General features: G+C 41.9%; 1 protein-coding gene across 1 annotated transcript in view; it reads right to left on the bottom strand.

The window, feature by feature from the left end:
• Window positions 1–21246, bottom strand: part of CBLB (Cbl proto-oncogene B) — a 1559167-nt gene extending 1537921 nt beyond the window's left edge. Inside the window, exon 1 of the mRNA XM_044071985.1 lies at window positions 20531–21246. Coding sequence (XP_043927920.1) covers window positions 20531–20683 — 153 coding nt within the window. The 5' untranslated portion in view covers window positions 20684–21246. The remainder of the gene's footprint in view (window positions 1–20530) is intronic.
• Window positions 21247–21583: the final 337 nt, after the last annotated feature.

Genomic DNA, 21583 nt, shown 5'->3' with positions numbered 1-21583 from the left:
TTTCTCCTGACTCCAACTTTTTTCAGTCTGTAAAAAAAAAAAAAAAAAAAACTTTTGCACATGTATGTATTTTTGTTAACATGTTTCCTGTAAAAGCACCCTTGAAATTTCACAAGTACCTAGTTAGAGTGCAATTAGTTTGCAGCGATATGCACTGCCCCTCACTGTTGCAAACCAGATGCTCCCGATATTACTTTATATTCTCATGGTAACAGTCTAATCAACAAAAAAGGCCAGATGCTATGGATATTAACTTTCCCACCACCTCCATTACCAGTATTTAGGACATGTGCATCTTGAGGCAATGTAGAAATTGCCTCATGTTTACTGACAACTAGCTAATTCTCAAACTAATAAGTTAAGTTATGCATGAAATGTATTTACACAGTCACTAAAGGTAAAGCTCACTAATAAAAGCAATCCTAACACCAATCATGTTATCAATATTACACAAGCTACACCTATCATGTACAGTACAAAATAAAACATTCTAGTCATTGGAAAGTCCATTCTAAGGCACTGGATGTCCCTCTGCCGGGTTGCGTAATTAGAAGTCAGTTGTTCAAGGCTGGATCACCATTACAGGCGCTCAGACCACAGGTATGACTCAATCAAAGCCCATGTGGGTGTCAAGGACAAGTCATATCTCTCAGATAAATATGCAGAGACATTTTACAGCTTTTGAAAAGTGCATCCCAGACTGGTAAGAACCTAACATTTACTTTCTCCAAAGATGATGTCACAGTACAAACAGAAGATGGCTGACTTTTGACTTGGTTTCTGGTGTCATTCTGGGGAAGGGGGGGTGCAATCTTGGGGTCTGTACAGCATCTGCTTTCATGCCGACACCACTTTCCCAGGGATGGTCTGCACCTCTCCCCTCTAGGCTTTTGAACATCAACTAAAAATCACGGTCCTCCAGGTGCCTTTTTTTTAAGCAAAGCCAAAACTGAAAATACTTCTGACATAGCAAATCAAAAAACCAAGAAAATCTAAAAGGTGTTACTGCTCAATGCTAGTACCTAAACAAGAAACTCTACTTTCTACACGCTCTCCTCACTTGAGAATGCGGACATCTGTGCAGTCATTCAGATGTGGTTTAAAGTCAAACAACACACAAAAACAGTGGAAGTCTATAATGCCCTCACACATTTAAATCAGCTACTACACTAGCAGGGACTAAAAAAGTGGGCGTCTCAATTTTGCATTGAAATAAATATACCTCAAAGCTTGTCAAACAGGACAAACTATCGCAGGCAAATCCCATACCACTTTGTTTACAAGCTATAAGAGGTCCTCCTGCATGACCAGGAAACCCATAACATTTTAAGCTTACTGAAACAAACACTCACCATCTAACCCAATACCATTATCCATGGGAGACTAATTCCACCACTATTAATGGAATCGTATACCACCAAACATGCAGGCACAGAGATTCCTGGATTTTCTGTAAAAGGATTTCCCGTGGAAATATTTTTTACACACATACATTATATATATATATATATATATATATATATATATATATATACATATATATATATATATATATATACACACACACACATACATATATATATATATATATATATATATATATATATATATATATATACACACACACACGTGCATGTATGTTTTTTTTTTTCTGAAATTCAGATCTTTATATTTTCTATGGAACGTAGAAGACAAAGCAACTGTGCACAGTATCAGAGTGGTGGTGTTACTCAGGACCCATGTGGCATTATCAAATCAGCAGTTTAAAAGTTCATGCTAAAGACTAGCCTGCATACAGATCAAGCCAAAATGATCCCTGTTAACGCAACATGCGTCTTAGATGTAGGCATGAGCACTAAAAGTCATCATTTATAATAACAGCTTCAGAAAGACACTAGCAAAGTTTTTTTGGTGAAGGCAAGCATTTTTTTTTAAGTTTGATATCTCAAGTTCCTAATGTTTGCATACAAGTATTCCTTTCATTACTGAGCTCAAAGATACCAATCCACTATCCATGCAACAAATCTATCAACCAATATTGCAAAAGGACAGTTACAGCTAAAAATATGCTAGCATACAAGCTAGCAATTTCACACGCTAACCTAACTAAAAACAATGATTAAAATAAAGCTCAAAAGAAAAATAGCCACTTATAATTTCCAGGGATCTCTTTCCCTGAGCTCTCCATTTTCCTGGCCCTCTCTACCTCCAAGATTTCCTAACTTTCTCCTGACCCCAACTTTTTTCAGTCTGTAAAAAAAAAAAAAAAAAAACTTTTGCACATGTATGTATTTTTGTTATTTTACTCTGCACTGTATTGCTTTATTATGCTATCTCATTATGCACATTTTATGTAAATGTATTTCCTGACTGCATGAATCTTACTCTTGTATTATACCATTAACTTTATGTAACCATGTTTCATTGTATTGCTTGTGGAGCTTTTCATGAATGAATGGACTGCATGAATCTTTACTCTTGTATTTTACCATTAACTTTATGTAACCATGTTTCATTGTATTGCTTGTGGAGCTTTTCTCCCCGGACCTCCACTGAAAATGGGCACTTCTTGGCCCAGTGGACTTCCCCCAGTAATCAAACTGAAATAAATAAGTAAGTAAATAAATAAATATACCTAGTCAGAGACTACAAGACTAAAAATCCAAGTAGCACTCCTCCATATTCTTCCATTTTGCCAGAGTTGCTACTATGTGGCATTCTGTTACAGCTCTAGTCAAAGTATACCTCCATTTAACTTGGGCATTACTTTGTTTAATACTGCTAAATTGCTACACTACTTATGTGAAGACGTCAAATGATAATGCCACCAAGGGCACGAGCAAGGTGAGCTAATGAAAGTTTAAAAATTAAAGTTTGCAAACTCAAGTCCTATTTTTTTATTTCTGTGCATTTATAAAAGTGTTACAGTACTTAAAAGCCAAATTTATTTGTACTGCAGACAATACAAAACTGCCAAACGAACTTATAAACTCCCTTCTCTTCTGGGCAAACAAAATCTTTGCCGATAGCTGTCAGACAGAAAAAAAAAAAAAAAAAAACACAACATTGTCTCATACAATCTGAGACACTAATCACAAGCCACACCAACTCTCATTAACCCTAGAATCAAACTTAATGCACATGCAGTACTCTCTCAAGCACTTACTCTTTGGCACGATCTCCCCAGTCGATCTAAAGGAAATGAACACTTGCACCAAATTCAGAATGCAGCTCAAAACACTTCTTGCTTCAACACAGGACATACCACCTAACTCTATCCCAATCTCTTCTCTCAGATTTACTCAAGACTGACCCACTTTTAGAAAAGTATAGTTGCACAAGTCATACTTACCTGCAACAGTAGGTACTGCCTCAGTGGCATATGGGTTCTGTACTTGCACAAACCCAACTGTTTTCCAGAGCTCAGCATCCCATCTTAGAAACTCTCTGCAACAGGGAATTGGCTAATCCCCTCCCCATCAGGGAAAGTATATCCCCTGCCACAGAGTCAGTTCTTCAGGCTTTTAAGGCAAAGAAGAATGAACCAAGGACCAGAAGCAAGAATTGCCCAAAACCAACCAATTCAAATCCATAAATAAGTACAAATAACTAAACTCAACCAAAAACAAAACAAAGGGAATGGAGAGTTGGTGCTGCCACTGAGACAGTGTGAAATTTAAACTACTGCTACTAATAGTACCTATGTTAATCATTCACACTGATTCAGTGACATATTAGGTATAGTCCCAAAGCTTACCCTACTTTGGAGGGGAATAAGGTTCAAGGAGCCCCTCGAGAAGAGTCCTCACAAACCTTGCTCTGGAACTTGAGAAATAATCCAATTTCTCATTCTTAGTGAAGGTATGAACACGGGACCAAGTTGCTGCCTCTAGAATGGTTAAGAGTACGTTCCTTTCAGATGTGCTAGTGAAAAGAATAAAGCTCTGGTGGAACGTGCCTTAAACTTGCCTGGAATAGATCATACTGGAAGAAACAAAAACAATTAAATAGGGAGGTGCAATGGTTAGCATTGTCGCCTCAGAGCAAGAGGTTCTCCAGTTCAATTTTGGCTGTAGTGCCGTTGAGTCTGCATGTCCTCCCTGCATTTGTGTGGGTTTCCTCAGGATGCTCCTCTTTCCTCCCACATTCCAAAGACTTGCTTCTGGAGTATTTCACCCCGGGCCTCCACTGAAAATAGGCTCTGTCCCAGTCAGACTTTCCTGGTAAACAAATGTTAAAACACACAATCTGCAGGGATAGCCACTGGGCTGTGGGACCCTTGGCTCTAGATGACTATCACTGCTGAAGTGACACCCTGACCACATGTGCATTTTCAAGAACAAAGTCGAGATCCCAAGGAGGGTGAATTGGCTTTTGACAGATCTCAAATGCAGCACTCTTCTCAAACCATTTGACCACAAGAGAGACATGAGGGGGATCCATGGGCTGACAAAATGAGATGGCAGCAAAATGCATAACATGAGACATCATTGACTAGCTCACACCAATATTTCAAAACTACAGGCAAGGCCAGATCCTCTGAGATCGGTTAGGCACCAAGGTTTTACTGGAAAAAGACAACTCAAACTCTGCCACAGACTGCTGTGGGGGGAAAGGTTAGTTTTTGCTTTCTTGTCATTTGTATTGCTTCATTGCCTTCTTTTATTTTGTATATTGCGGTGTATATTTTCTCTACACTGTGATTTAACTGTACTATGCTTTCAATTACATATTTAAACTAGGAAAAAGACCAGAACTGTGTCGAGTCACACAGAAATTTAATTTTATCCCACCCTGATGCTGTTCTGTTTTTAAACAACTCTCTAACTACCCATGTCAATTTGACCACATATTTTCTTCCTTCTCTTTCATTGGCTATTGTCAGCGCAAACTTATTTTGTGAAGTCATTCCCCTTCAGCTATTTACATTTATTGCCCATCTCACTGTATTCCATACAGCAAGAAAACCAACCTAACTTCAGAACATCTCCCTAAATACTTCATCCATAAAATCATCAGGGTGTACTTCAGTAGTTTCCCCTCAAGTATTCAACAGTGCCCTGAATGGACACAGGCACCTCAAGTTAACATGTTTCCTGTAAAAGCACCCTTGAAATTTCACAAGTACCTAGTTAGAGTGCAATTAGTTTGCAGCGATATGCACTGCCCCTCACTGTTGCAAACCAGATGCTCCCGATATTACTTTATATTCTCATGGTAACAGTCTAATCAACAAAAAAGGCCAGATGCTATGGATATTAACTTTCCCACCACCTCCATTACCAGTATTTAGGACATGTGCATCTTGAGGCAATGTAGAAATTGCCTCATGTTTACTGACAACTAGCTAATTCTCAAACTAATAAGTTAAGTTATGCATGAAATGTATTTACACAGTCACTAAAGGTAAAGCTCACTAATAAAAGCAATCCTAACACCAATCATGTTATCAATATTACACAAGCTACACCTATCATGTACAGTACAAAATAAAACATTCTAGTCATTGGAAAGTCCATTCTAAGATGCACTGGATGTCCCTCTCGCCAGGTTGCGTAATTAGAAAGTCAGTTGTTCCAAGGGCTAGGATCCACCACATTGCAGAGGCGCTCAGACCACAGGTATGACTCAATCAAAGCCCATGTGGGTGTCAAGGACCCAAGTCATATCTCTCAGATAAATATGCAGAGACATTTTACAGCTTTTGAAAAGTGCATCCCAGATTGGTAAGAACCTAACATTTTACTTTCTCCAAAGATGATGTCACAGTACAAACAGAAGATGGCTGACTTTTGACTTGGTTTCTGGTGTCATTCTGGGGAAGGGGGGGTGCAATCTTGGGGTCTGTACAGCATCTGCTTTCATGCCGACACCACTTTCCCAGGGATGGTCTGCACCTCTCCCCTCTAGGCTTTTGAACATCAACTAAAAAATACGGTCCTCCCATGGTGCCTTTTTTAGGCAAAGCCAAAACTGAAAATACTTCTGACATAGCAAATCAAAAAACCAAGAAAATCTAAAAGGTGTTACTGCTCAATGCTAGTACCTAAACAAGAAACTCTACTTTCTACACGCTCTCCTCACTTGAGAATGCGGACATCTGTGCAGTCATTGAGATGTGGTTTAAAGTCAAACAGCACACAAAAACAGTGGAAGTCTATAATGCCCTCACACATTTAAATCAGCTACTACACTAACAGGGACTAAAAAAGTGGAGGCGTCTCAATTTGCATTGGAAATAAATATACCTCAAAGCTTGTCAAACAGGACAAACTATCATAGGCAAAATCCCATACCACTTTGTTGCAAGCTATAGGTCCCCCTGCATGACCCAGGAAACCCATAACATTTAAGCTTACTGGAAACAAACACTCACCATCTAACCCAATACCATTATCCATGGGAGACTAATTCCACCACTATTAATCGGGAATCGTATACCACACCAAACATGCAGGCACAGAGATTCCTGGATTTTGTAGGACTAGATCGTCAGTATACTGACCAGGGGTGCTAACATACTAGATCTGGTCCTCACCAATATGGGACAGTGTTGCACACCCCAAAGTGCAATGTTCTCTGTGGAAAAGGTCAGACCACAAAAAGGTCTCATTTGAAGTAAAAATAAAACCTGAAAGCCCAGTCAACCCTGGAATATTCAGAAACAACTCTAAGCCTTACTTCTTTCTATTTGGTGATAACCTGGCAAAATTTCAAGCTCTTATAAACCCTGAGAACTCCACTACCTATGCGGAACTGTTCACAGAAAACCTATACAAGCATGTTATTAGCTGCACAGAGACAGCTGTATCCACCAGGAAAAAAGTACAGAACTAACAAAAAATAAGCCACCCTGGTTGAATCACATCATCACTACATTCTATAACATTAGGAAGAAATTTCTGGCAAAAATTAGGATGTATAGCACCCAGCAGGATAAAAGCACTCAAACTAAACTACTCAAGAGGAAAAATAAAAAAAAAAAGTTTACCAAAACCAAATTTGGGATAAATGCGGCCTGCCAGGCCAAAGATCACCACAAGGCATTCTTTAACTATGTCTGCAACTTCAAAGGCAACATAACATTGTGTGCAGAGCTCATCATTAATAGGGCCATCTATACTGAGCCAGAAGATAGAGCAAACCTACTGGCAGACAAATTAATATGTAACTTTACCCCTCTCTCCCTCAACCTCCCATCAGGAAATGTCATCAAATATAACTCTCCCTACTATTACTAGAGAACATGTCCTCAATACTCCAAGGCCAAGAACACTGCATCAATGAGCCCAGACAATATCAGAGGCTGCCTTCTAAATGGATGACTTATTTGGTCCTATGGAATCACAAGTTAACTGTAGCCTTTGTCTTCAAACCTCATGAATGAAGAACAGTCATTCCTCTGCATAAAAAGTGGTCCAGCTATAGACCCTGGAAACTACAGGCCCACAAGTCTCACTTGTCTCATATACAAAGTCATGGAAAGGATCAATGACAATATAGGAAACCTCCAAACACTGGACCCAACCCAATTTTGTTTCATCTAAGGCAGGTCATGCTTACGGCTACTCGGGGGGGGGGGGGGCTTCTTTGATGAGCTCACCAATGGAATGGACAAGGACAGAAGGCACTTGACACAATACACCACTCGGGCATTGTTGACAAGCTCCAGAGTTTAGCTGTAAACCGTTAGGTCACCTAGCAGATAGCCAGCTGGCTCACAGACAGGACACAGGAAGTTGCAATAGAGTCCACTTCTACAAAGAGTGCCGGTCACAAGTGGAATCCCTTAGGGATTGGCCCCAGGACTACTCCTTTTTGGCATCTACTTCTCTGAAGTAAATCCCAATATCAAGGGCCTCTGGCTGACACAACTGTCAGAACCTTGGACTAAAACTAAATGCACAATTGTATCCTTCAGGAAGTCATCCACCTGGTAACTATCATATTGACAACACATCCCTAAGAGTCAAGCCAGCAGTCAGAGACTTACAGACAGTAATCTAGCCTTAAACCATCACATATCTACAGTAGTGAGGAAAGTATTCTATATTGTGCAACATATAAACAAAGGAAGGCATCTAGGTTCAAGGTCACTTTTCCACTGTAGTCAGCATTCACCAATCCTATCAGAGTACAATGCCCCCTTTGGTATGTACCTAACCAGGTACATCTAGCAACTGGAATGTCCACAGAGATTCCTCACTATAAGAATACAGGGCTTAAGAAACATGTCCTGTACACACCACCTTGAAGCACTATACTTACATTCTGTCTAATATAGACTGCTGACAAGAAGAGATCCATGCCTGGCATACAAGGAAATGTCTCACACCTCACACAGATGGACCTCATGCCTGCATAACTGCAAAACAAACAACACCAGAAGTACCTGTTTTAAAGACTTAAACCTTGCCTGTGATATAAACAGGACCTGCTGAAAAGACAGGTATGTATCCCAGAGACCAACCCTTCTCTCGAACAGGTTCCCCATCCAAGTGAAGTAGAGTTTTTCCCTAACCCGATTCAAGTCTAACTTGGGGAACAGGAAATTCATCCCTGGTTTGGCACCTTACCTCTAGCGGACACAGGCAGCCAGTAAACATCTCCCAAGCCCCTGCTTACACTTATCAAGGTTACCAGAACTCTTCAGAAATTTGTGATGCCTAGTACCCACCTATGAACTACCTAGAAAACTTCTTCCACTGTTAAACATAAGACTTTCTAGCTGCAGTTTTCTTGCCTCCTACAATACATGTTGCACATCCTCATGCCTTAAAAGTATCAAAGACACAAAGCATCCAGGCTGCTAGTAGCAACTGCTTCAAGTTAGGGTGCACCAGTCAACTCTTAACACATTGTGCGAGGAAGTTTATGGTAATTGCCCTTGGCCAATTCCATTAAAAAGGGAGAAAACTTTATTCATGAAATTCTAACCACTTGCCAATTTTATAAAGTGCTGTAGGGTCAGAAGCCTCCAAAATTCTCTGGTTAGAGTTGGCAGCTGGAGAAATTGCAGCTGGGTCACCTGCCAAAGGAGCAAAGACAGCTGCAAGATCAGAGTACAAAGCCTTTTTAGGAAGGACCTTTTTGGTTCACAAGGGGGTTTAACATGCAAACAAACAGGAAGAACAGAGGAGGAACAGCAAAAAACATTTGGAATCTCATCCTTAAGATCACAAACTCTGCCAATCTGTAGCATAGCTCTAGATTGCTTCCAGTCAAATAGGTCTCAAACTGGACAGCATCTGTGGAAAGGTGAGCACTTGTTTGGACTTGGATCAATAAGACTTGGAACAAATAGGATAGCCAACTAGGAACACACCATCTTAAATCTCACACCAGCCTAGGATCTTTCTGCTTCCTGGTCACGGTTATTAACCTCTGTAGTGACTACAGTTCTCAGTAGCATTACATTTAGTTCAATTCTAAATTAATAAATACAGTAGATTAGCAATCCTTGCTAGTAATGGAACCAGTGATGCAATAAAATGACATACTTTAAAGAAAGAAAAAGTCTCTTCAGGATATTGATTATATTGTTCAGCAAGTTCTACATAGTGTTAACCAAGCATACAGAAAAATAGAAGTCTGATATAAACACAAATGACTATATACATTTCAAAAATTACCCAAACGATAAAAACAAATTCATTTAATGACAGTATAAACTCAGCTTGGTCACAAAGGATGACATCAATAAGATTCTTTACTGACATTAGAAATATGAAAGAAAAGATGTGAACACCGAATTATAAAAAAATGGATAAAATAATCAACTGACCAACAAACTAGAGGACAGCAAATGAGTTTCGAGATATGAAAAATACTGCTGACTGGATTGATAGACAATTTTTTTTCACCAAAACTATCAAGTATAGCACTACAAGATTTGGAAGTAAACACTATTTAGTGCTTGAAAACTTGACATGAACTTGAGTGTGTCTACTTAGTGGTGTACATGGCTAGGCATCTTATGGCCCTGACGATCACTTGCCTAGGATTTTTCCTGTGTGTCGTATAAACTCTTACTCTTGACCACTTATGACCATTTTTAAAAGGATTAAATTTGATCACCCCCAAATGAACAATGCTTCAACATGTACCCATTGGAGAATAAATAAAACTGACAGCTCTCAGTTTATCATGTCTTTAGTTTGGAGCTTTTTCAAACTGGCCCTTCCTAAAAATGCACAATACACAGTTAGAATAACACTAAAAGGCAAACTGATATACAAATAGGTTGTGCATCTGGTCTATAAGGCAACCTCTGAATCAGTCCTATTTGAAAGCCTTTGTTTGGAGGAGTTAACATTATGCAGGGGAGCCTACTACTAAAAATTAAATAAATAAAAGTGACAGATATATATCTTGTAAGCCACACTCCAGGATGCACTTGCTAGTAGGACATGGCCACCAACCTCCTTTGAGAATAATGTATATATCTAGCCCAGCTCCATGGTGCAAATTTGGGAAGAAGCCCTTACTGTAACTCTTGAATGGAGGGTTTGAATAGCAGCCCCAGCACTTGATAAGCCACTTGGGGACAGAATGAAATGAAGGGACATGACTTGCTCACCGCTCTCAGGGAGTGCAGAAGGCTGCAGACACTCAGGAAGCACATACGATAGGTGTGATTTGTCTACTTGAGACCAGAGAAACCTCTTCCCTTCTCGAGGGGAGGGGAGGCGGCAGGGGCTGCTTGCTGGCAACATCCCTAGTAGAACTAAAGGACTACCACCATGAACAGCCCACTGCAAGTACCCCTTTGGCTCTGTTAGCCAAGTGTTCACTCAGAAAGGTACAGCTTAAGCAGGAAGCATCACACCATCCCTGATGGCCTCTTGACAGCCCCTCCTGGTAGGACCCTCAGACTGATCTTCACCCCACTGATGAAAACAAAGACGGGATTGATGACTAACATGCAGGGACAAGGGGGGTACTGCACATCCCCCTCTGACCCCTCAGTAAGTTCATGCAGTGTTGGGGCCTAGGGGTGTTAAAAAAAAAAAAAAAAAAAAAAAGAGAAAATCAAACTAACCCTAAATATTTTATACAGATTAGTCACCATCTTTCTTCACACACACACACACACACACACACACACACACACACACACACACACACACACACAAATGAATAAACACAGAACATCAAATGGAGTACACCACCATTGCAATGTTGGCTTTTGGACACCAAGGCAAGATTCATATATTTTAAGTTTCTATGTTCACAGAGATTGATGTTCTTCGTGGTTCACTGTTACAGTCATTACTGTAGGGTTCTTCCTGCTGGCAGCAGCCCTCGATCAGCCAGAGTCCCAAAGTTGGGTCTGACGTCGGCTGAAGTTGCTCCTGCCCTGTCAGTGCGCCAGGGGTATAAAGACCTCAGCCGACGCCATTTTCCCCAGTCTTTCTTGCCGTGCGGTGCCCGTTGCAAAGCAGATCACAAGTGCAGGTCAGCTGACTCCTGTTTATTTTTGGTGGATTTTGAATTGAAGACTTCTTCTTTTGAGCTAAGTACCCCGTTGGGGAAACCTTTTTCTTGCTCCAGCCCGATGTCAGAAAAAGTTAACAACTGTACTTCTTGTGGGAAGCAAATACCTCATAAGGATTTTCACTCGTTGCTTAGGTCCTGACCACGACGTAGCTAATTGTAGGTTTTGTGCCAAGTTTAATCAATGCACTATTAGGTGTAGGTACAATTTTGCCTTCCATTATTTTGGAAAAAGATTTAAATTACAATATGTCGTTGGATTCTTATCTGGCTACTGCAGTGTATAAGAGGCGCAAGGATAAAGACAGGCCTCCGAGGTCCAAAGTGGACGACTTTATTCAACCAGAGCCAGTTGCCGGTTCGGCTGTCGTCAGTGAGGCGCTTTCGCAGCCCCTGTCGTCCGCCACTTTTGAAACGGTTGCTGGTACCGACTCCTGTGAGGAGCTGATGGGGCCTTCAGACTTTTCAGGGATTGGACCTTCGGATATTGCTCCCTCAGATGGGTCCGGAGCCGCTGTGCAGGCACCGGCTTCTGAGGGAGTTTTTAGGCCTACACAGCTTCATGTACAGATGACTCCAGTTTTGCAGTCAAGGACAAAGACTAAGGCTCCGGCAAAGACAAAGCAGCATGCACAGGCACCTTCTGTTCAGTGCCCTAGACCTCAAAGACAAATGCTTACAATGGCTGAAGACCTGTTAACTATGATCAGGGGTTCTCATCCCCCTCCTGACAAGAGACCTAGGCTAGAGCCAGATTATGATTCCTCAGATCAAGTTTTGATTTCTTCTGCTTCTTCTTCTGAGCAGGATTATTCATTCCCTCCTTATGTGGATTCTGATGCTGAAGAATCCCTTTCTTCAGCCTCTCCTGAGGATTCTTCTTTTGGGGAAACCTTGCATGACATGAGAGAGCATTTTCAGTGGGAAGGGCAGGAATACTCTAAATCTAAGAAAAGGCTTAGGGATTTTCATCTGCTTCCACAGCATAGACCCCTGGCTATTCCCCCTGTATTGGACATTGTGGATGATGTTTTTACAGAGGCATCTCTCTCTCCTGATTCTTTTCCTCCTGCTCCTGTCAAACCGGATAGGTATTATAGGGTTCCAGCTTCCCACAAATATATCTTTTTAAGAATCCTTCAGCTGATCCAGAAACTATTTCTCAGGGCCCTAAGGTGGCCTCTGCTAAGAATCCTATTCCCTCTGACCGAGAATCCAGAGCCTTGGAAAGATGGGGCAAAAAAGTTTATACTTCTGCTACATTGTCTATTAGAGCTTTGAAATGTCAATTTCATATGTTAAAATATCAGCAATACCTTTTGTCTGTGTTAAAGCAAAAGATGTCTGCTGTTTCTGGTGGTGCAGACAATAAGGAATTACAGGATTTATTGCATGCTACTGAGCAGGTGGGTAAACATACCCTGCAATGTGGTTTTGATTCTTTGGAGGCTTCTTGCAGGGCTGCAGCAACTGGCACAGTTATTAGAAGGCATGCTTGGTTAAAGGAGCAAAGTTTGCCTGAGCAGGTTAAACTAAAGCTTTTAGATGGCCCTTTGCAACACAATGTTTTGTTTGGGGCCAAAGCTGAGGAAGTATTGAAGAAAATGGAAGACAAAGCCAAATCTATGCAGACGGTTAAAGATTTTCTACAGGTACAACCCCCTAGATTTAGCAGGAATTGGCCTGCTAAACCTTGGTCCTTTCCGTGCTCGGACAGACCTCAAGAGGGGCAGATACAGGTGTTCCAGAGGTAGGGGTCAGGCACAGCCCCCTTTCAGAAATAAGCAGTAGAGTGCCCCCTCTCCCAAGGGAGGGGAAGATAGGTCACAACCTTACAGGAAACAGTCATTATGACTCTCCCTTACTAGCTCCAGGGGCTCCCCTCCTGGATGCACCTTTGGGAGGAAAAATCTCTCTCTTTTTCATCACAATTGGAGCCGCATAACCCAAGACTAATGGGTTCTGGACATAGTTTCAAGGGGTTACAGGTTTCATTTCCATACCTTGACAAAAATCAAACAGATGGCCAGATCTGCCAAAGCATCAATGGGCAGAGGCACAACGGCAAGTTCGGTCTCTCATGGATATGAGGACCATAGGTTTGGTACCAGATTCAGAAATGGGGCAAGGGTTTTATTCAAGACTTTTCCTGGTTCCCAGAAAGGAAAACGCACGGAGACCAATCCTGGACCTTTCCGTATTGAACACCTTCCTAGAAATTCCAAGATTCAAGATGCTCACTCTGCAGCAGCTGCTGCCTATGCTAAGCAAGAACGCTTGGATGGTGACTTTGGACTTGAAGGAGGCTTACCTGCATATTCCCATACGGCAAGAGTGCAGAAGGTACTGGAGATTCACAGTGGGCTCAAGGCATTACCAGTTCTCTGTGCTGCCCTTTGGCTTATCTACTGTGCCCAGGGTCTTTACAAAGTGCCTGGCACCAGTAATGGCGTTTTGCAGACAGAAGGGAATTCAAATATACCCTTATCTGGACGATTGTCTCATTCACGCGGATGACAAGGAGACTTTACTTCAGCATCTAGCATTTGTTCAGCATCTTCTCTTGTGCCTAGGGTTCACGGTGAACCTAAAGAAATCAAACCTGGTGCCCACGCAGCAAATTACTTTCCTGGGTGTGCTTCTGAGCTCTACAACCCAGATGGCTTATTTGACACCAGACAAAAAAGTGCAACTGGCTTCTTATTTCAAAAATCTGGCTTTAATGAGTCAACTGTCGGCAAGAACAATTCTGCAGGCTCTGGGTTACATGGCATCCGGCATTCTGTTAATACCATATGCAAGGCTGCATATGAGGAAGATACAGTGGTACCTCAAGAGTGTATGGTCTCAGCATTGCCACAGTCTGGAAACAGTGATCGCAATTTTGCCTTGTCTCCGGCAGGAGTTTCTTTGGTGGGCCGAGGCCTGTCTCCAGAACAAGGGGAGGCCTTTCTGTCCCATTCCAGCCAATCAGGTCATAATGACGGATGCTTCGGATTATGCATGGGGAGCCTACATGCAAGGGAAATGTCTTCAGGGTGCCTGGACAGAGGACCAAAAGCATCTGCACATAAATTTGAAGGAGATGCTAGCTGTACAGAATGCCCTGACAGCCTTCAAAGATCTTATTCTACCGGGGCAATTACTGATAAAGACTGACAACACTACGGTGATGTGGTACATAAACAAGCAGGGAGGCTCTCACACTTACCCCCTGTGCAGATTGGCCATGGCTCTGTGGAGCACAGCACTAGCCAACAAGGTGGACTTACAAGCTCAATTCCTGCCAGGAAAGGACAAAACTCTGGCAGACAGTCTAAGCAGAAATCTTTCGGATCCACATGAATGGATGTTGGATGTTCGGATATTCAGACTGATAACGGAGGCATGGGGGTTCCCGGACATAGATCTTTTTGCATCTCCCCAAAGCCATCAACTTCAAACGTTCTGCACGAGGACCTACCACAAGCTAGCATGGAAAGTGGATGCTCTTTCATTCATTTGGAACCACCTCTCAGTATATGCTTTTCCTCCTTTTCCTCTTCTACCTCGGGTACTTCTGAAAATCAAACAGGATAGACCGCAAATGATTTTACTGGCTTCCAACTGGCCTCGGCAATTTTGGTATTCCACCCTGATGAACCTGGCTCAGGGTCCACCCTGGATGTTGCCACAACTTCCACATCTACTGTCTCAATGAGACGGCCAGATTCTGCACAGCCATGTCAAAACTCTGAATCTAGCAGCCTGGCGGATCCAGGGTCTTTAAACAGTTCTACCCTTACCAAACAGGTACTGGACGTAATTCTTGAAGCTAGACGACCCAGCACCGGGAAATCCTATGCAGGTAAATGGAAAAGATTTTGCTCCTGGACTCAGGCCCAGGGTTTTGATTCTGCAGTTCCACACATTCCTCTGATTTTACAATACCTAACAGGGATGTTACATAAGGGCCTAACTTTTTCATCTATCAAAATTCATGCTTCTGCTATTTCTGCACATTACAATACGGATCCCCCAATCTTTTCTCATCCGTTACTTAAGCAATATATGAGAGGGGCGAAGAATATAAGGCCTCCTTTAAGAGCAGCAGTTCCCACTTGGGATCTCAACTTTGTTTTGGAAAAGTTAACTTTGTCTCCTTTTGAACCTGCAGCTTCCACAGATTTAAAGATTTTATCATGGAAAACTGCTTTTCTTTTAGCCATTACCTCTGCCAGAAGAGTTTTGGAATTGCAAGCTCTCATGGCTGTGGAACCCTTTATTATTTTTCATCAGGACAGGGTGTCCCTGAGGACTAATCCCACCTTTATGCCTAAGGTGGTTTTGAAAGTAGCCTTGAATCAGACTATTCATTTGCCTACCTTTTATCCTAATCCTCAAAGTGAAGAGGAAAGTATTTTGCATTCTTTAGATATACACAGGCAGCTTCGTTTTTACCTGGACAGGACCAAGATTTTCAGGAAATCGGACCAATTGTTTGTGGCTTATGCTTCTACCTCACAGGGGAGAGCAATCACTAAGCAGACTATTTCTAAGTGGATTGCCCACTGCATCAAGTTCTGTTACTCTCATCATGGTAAACTTGTTCTTGTTAATGTCAAAACACATTCTACCAGAGCTACTGCCACTTCGGCAGCTTTTCTCAGTGGAGTTCCTACCAAGGAGATCTTAGAAGCTGCAACTTGGAGTTCTGTGTATACTTTTTCTAAGCACTACAATCTCCCTCTCTATTCTAAATCTAGGGCAGGCTTTGCCTCTGCAGTCCTGCAGGGTTTTGTGGCCGCCCCTTCTGTTCCTTCTCCATCCACCCTTTCTTAGCTTTGGGATTCAACCTTACAGTAATGACTGTAACAGTGAACCACGAAGAACATAGTACAGTTGTGTACTCTTACCATAAATGTAGATGTTCATAGGTTTATACCAGGCTATCTGCCCAAGGCATTTATAAGCCTAGCCCGAATTTTTGTGGCTTACGCCACCCCTTATATGAAAAAATACTGTACCCATTAGTTTGCTGTGCCTCTGTCCAGCAGTGACACAGAGATGATTCCTGGGGTAAACCTACGATCTCCCATCCACAGGTCAAGATTTCTCTTGAACAGAGCCAGCGAGGTGCTCTGCCTCACATGGACCGGGACTCTATTCCACAGCATAGGGAGTTTCTGAGTGATAAATCTATCCCTCCAGCATGTCCTATTTATATCCGTGCTAAGGTTTAAGTCGCTTGCTCTAGTGGTTTTGGTGGATTTGGATTTTTTGAGGTGGAGCATGTCCATTAATTCTGGGTTGGACATGGCCTTGTATGTCAGGCACATGTCACCTCTGAGCAGACGGTATGCGACTGAATAGAGCTGGAGTTTCTTCAATCTGGCAGCATATGACAGATTTTGGAGTCCCTTTATCCTTTTGGTGAGAAACTTTTGGGGTCTCTCCAATTGCTGCAGATGTCGGGCGAGATACATCCCGAATGGGGCATTGTACTCGATCATTGGTCTGATAAGGTGAAGAGTACAGGGGAACAATGACCTCACTAGATCTGGATGTGAATCCCTTCATGATCAGGTGGGCAATGTAGAAGGTCTTTCTAACCACTTTAGCAACGTGAGTGTCAAAAGAAAGGCCACTGTCAACCTGGGTCCCCAGGTCCCTGATAACCTCTTCTGTGCTTAGTGGATTGCCACCTATATGGTAGCTTGGGGTTACCTTGTTTTTCCCGAAGGGTATGACTATACATTTTTGGCGTTAACTTCAGGCCATGGCTCTGGCACCAGCTATCTGTTTCCGTGAGTCCCTTCTGAAGGATATCCGTGTCCGATGCACTTTCCACTATGGTGCCCAGTTTGCAGTCGTCTGCAAACTTTGTCAGCCAAAGACCTCCCATGTTGGCCTGTACTTCTGAGAAGTAGATGCCGAACAATAGGGGCCAAGGACCGAGCCCTGTGGGACACCACTTGTGACCGGCTTGGAGTCTGACATAGCGCCAGCAACTCTAACCCTATGGGTTCTGTCCTTAAGCCAGTTTGCAACCCATCTTGTGACATATGGGTTTACATTTAAGCTGGTAAGTTTTTCTACAATACCCGAGTGGGGTATTGTGTCAAAAGCCTTTGCAAGGTCAAGGTAGGCTGTATGGACTGCCTTTCCTCATCAATGGCATTGGTGACTGTTTCGAAGTCGACCAAGTTCAAAAGGCATGATCTTCCCTTGACGAAGCCAAACTGGGTCGGGTCCAATGTCTGCAAGTCCCCTATATCTTTGTTTATGAGCTCCATTATGATCCTCTCCATAGCTTTGCAGACTAGACTTGTTAAGCTTATGGGGCGGTAATTACCAGGGTCCGTAGAGGCACCACCTTTGTGGAGTGGGACCACAGTTGCCGTACGCCACTCCTTGGGCACGTATCCTGTGGTAAGGCTGAGATTAAACAGCTGCCTTATGTGCGGGTTTAATTCCTCATTTAGCTCGTGTAGCACACAGCCAGGGACACCATTCGGTCCCATTGATGCTGTGTTTTTAGCTTTAGAGAAAGCAGCTTTCACCTGCGCATTTGAGATGTCTGGGAGGCTACACTCCGCTGGGATAGTTATCTCTCCTTTAGGGGGAGAGGGGGGTGAAGTTTGCACTGAACCTGTCTGCCAGTATGTTGGCAATGTCTGTGGGTTCAGTGATTTTTGTATCATTTTGGACTAATTCTGAGCATATCTGGGAGTTTCCACCCAGGTTCCTAACATAGCTGAAAAAGGCCTTATGATTGTCCTTTGAATCCATGGCAATTTTTCTCTCAAAATTGGCCTTAGTTGATTTTATGAGTGCTCGTATTTTTTTACTAATAATGATCAGGGGTGACTTCCCTTTTATGGATTTTGTTCTATCATGTAATAGCTTTCTCCTCTTATTGTAAAGTTTGTTAATGGCTGGGGTCCACCAGACTGGACGTTTGCCTCTTAAAGGCCTCTATGTCATATAAAATAATAAAGGGTTCCACAGCCATGAGAGCTTGCAATTCCAAAACTCTTCTGGCAGAGGTAATGGCTAAAAGAAAAGCAGTTTTCCATGATAAAATCTTTAAGGATGTTCGAGTATATTCACTGTTACAGTCTGGGTTACCCTCCCTCCTGTCCCCTGTTTTGTTGTTCTTTGAGTGCCGTTTGTGTCTCCTTGACATTTCTTTTTTCTCTGAGGTATTTTTGCTGGTGATATTTGGGAATGTTCTGGTTTATGTTTGCTTATTCTTTTTGATTAAGCTTTTGCTTTTTTATTTTTGCTGACATCTGGGGCAAGAAAACTGGGGAGAAAATGGCATCGGCTGAGGTCTTTATACCCCTGGCACACTGACGTCAGGGGCAGGAGCGACTTCAGCCGTCTGACCAGTGAACATACTCGAACATCTACATTTATGGTAAGAGTACACAACTGTACTTTTTGCCTGCATTTCAACAAATCTTGCGATAAAATACAGCTCAACTGAAGAAACTCCAGTTGTACTCGGTTGCATACCGCCTACTCAAAGGTGATCTCTGCCTGACATAGAAGGCCATGTCCAACCCAGAATTGATGGACATGCTCCACCTAAAGAAAACCTTACTCCTTCGAGCCACACGCTCTACGGATCTAAACCTTACCACAACAATAAATAGGACATGCTGGAGGGATAAATTCCTGTCCCAGAGACTTCCCATGCTTTGGAACAAGATCCCAATCTACAACAGGCAGAGCTCCTCGCTAACACTCTTCAAATTAAACCTTGACGAGTGGATGGGAAACAGAAAGTTTACCTCGGGGATCACTTCAGTGGCTCTGCTGGACAGAGGCAATGGGAACTAATCTAAGGGGACAGCGAAAGCCAACACATTCTGGCTAGGCTTATAAATGCCTTCAGGCAGACAGCCTAGTACCCACCTATGAACCTATGTACAAGTATGTTTACACATAGATGGACCTATACACACACACCACACAAACATATCTATATACACAAGTTTATGCATAAATCCATCCACCCATAACCCCTATGTTTACACAAAGGTTTGAGGTGTCACATCAACAATCACGTGCATGCATAATTAACCATACACATCACCATCACTAGTTTACAGTACATCAAGCATCTTGGAAATCATTGTGTGATAACCTAGACAACTGAAACTATGAACCCATATAAAATACTTGTATGATGCCCGATTATTCTTCCAGCTGCCTAATTTAAACTCCTTCCAGGACACTTCCCTGCCTGGCATTTTGTCAGTTCCACTCTAGCTCTTTCTGCACTCTTCAATTAGAATGACACTTGCACATTCATGTACACCCTAACATTTTTTTGGCAAGGCAACCAAAGAATTCCTTTTTTTTTTTTTTTTAAATCTAACTTGCATTCTGCTTTAGGGAAGCTTCATTAGTATCATTATAACATTTTTACTTATTATTGTATTATTGCTGTTAATACAATTTCAATCTATTCCTTACTGTTCTTATTTTTGTTCAATTATTCTTGTACATGCCTATTACTACTGTCCATCACTGTTACTGTTCTTTGGTACTAGGAAGGTTCTCCCAGAGCCTCTGGTCAAACAGTTCTTTTGTCCCAGCCGATATTTCCCAGTAATCAAGCATAACCATTCAGCAACTATCTTTTGTATAAAATGAGACCTTAACAATGTGTCAACACATTTGCAGAAGTTTTGAACGTTTAACCACGGAGGACACCATTCATATAACCTGTTTAAGCAGAGCCATATAACATAAACTTGAAATTCTTCAAATACTTGTGAAGTTTGCCTGGATAAAAACTTCAACAATGACAGTAACCTATAGAGGAAAGGCATCACAAACCTCTTAACATTACTAATGCTAATTACATTAGCTGCCTCTATAATGGAAGACATACATGTTTCAGACAAGTTACCACAGCAATTAATGTTATTTTTCCTTGGATTAAAGCATCGTCTTACAGGTACTTTTAAGAAAAACTCAATGCATGCATTTTTTAAATAACACACATCATCATGTAATAAACAAAGAACTACCAACTCACCACTTTGTCCATGAGTTTCCATGTCTTTTCCACAGTCCTTCGGTCTGCAGCTGCTTGTTTTGGTGGTCCTACTGCATCCTGTATAGCATCAATGAAACCCAAAATTCGACCTTTACGACCTCCTGCGTTTTTGCCATTCTGAGAATTTGCCATTGCTTAAAATATTTTAAAGTCTGAAATATCTAAATATAGCACTTGCTCATTGCAAACAACAAAAAAGTTGCTACCTCCGCAAGTTAAAGCGTGGAAGTTAAAAAGTGTTCCCCATTTTAAAAAGTTACAAAATAGCCTATGAAAAGAAAATCCTCCAAAACCTTGTTTGGTCAACGACAGACAATGTTTAGCATCATTAATCACTACCTGCCAGAAAGCACAAGTTGTCAACATAACTAAAAGAAAAAAAGCAAGCTCCAGCTCAGCCGTCTGAATGCTGATGGGTTGTTAGTACACCAGTAGACGAAAACCAAAGCTCTCCGGCATTTCGACAGAAAGGCCTAATATCCTCCATAAGCGGCTCGTGATACTAGCTGCCGGGCTGTTGCCCCTGGTTGTATTTAAGTGTTTTTTCTACTTTACTTATGTACTTTCTTAAAGATGCTGAATGTGGAAAAAAATAACAGTACAGTACACTAAGCCACGGAACTCGCTCTCAGCTCCCACTGCGCATGCGGATAATACGAAGTTCCGCGGCAGCAGAGGTGCTGAGTGAATACTACTATTACCGTGTATAAGTGTATATACCAGCCCACATACCTAGCTTGCGCAATGAGCCGCAGTCAAGAATAAGGGAGTTACGCCTTTGGAGTCCATTAAATGCGTTAACCTCTCAACTGAGTTGGAAACTGGAGTAGTTTCACATGTGATCTTAGCGTGTTGCGTGCCTGGCTGACGTAGACTCGAGAGATAACTAATTTTCATTATAAGGGTTGTTCGGATTTGAGGGGTTGAAAGTTACTTTATAATAATTTTTGTATAATAATATTTCTTAACTTTCCCCGATTTTGGCTTAGGACTCCTTTCAATCCTTCCTAAAACTAGTGATTTTGGGAGAAA

Source organism: Protopterus annectens, chromosome 5.part0, assembly GCF_019279795.1.
Source record: "Protopterus annectens isolate FY-2018-M chromosome 5.part0, PAN1.0, whole genome shotgun sequence".
NCBI classification, from domain to species: domain Eukaryota; kingdom Metazoa; phylum Chordata; order Ceratodontiformes; family Protopteridae; genus Protopterus; species Protopterus annectens.
This window is presented reverse-complemented; position numbering and strand designations above follow the sequence as displayed.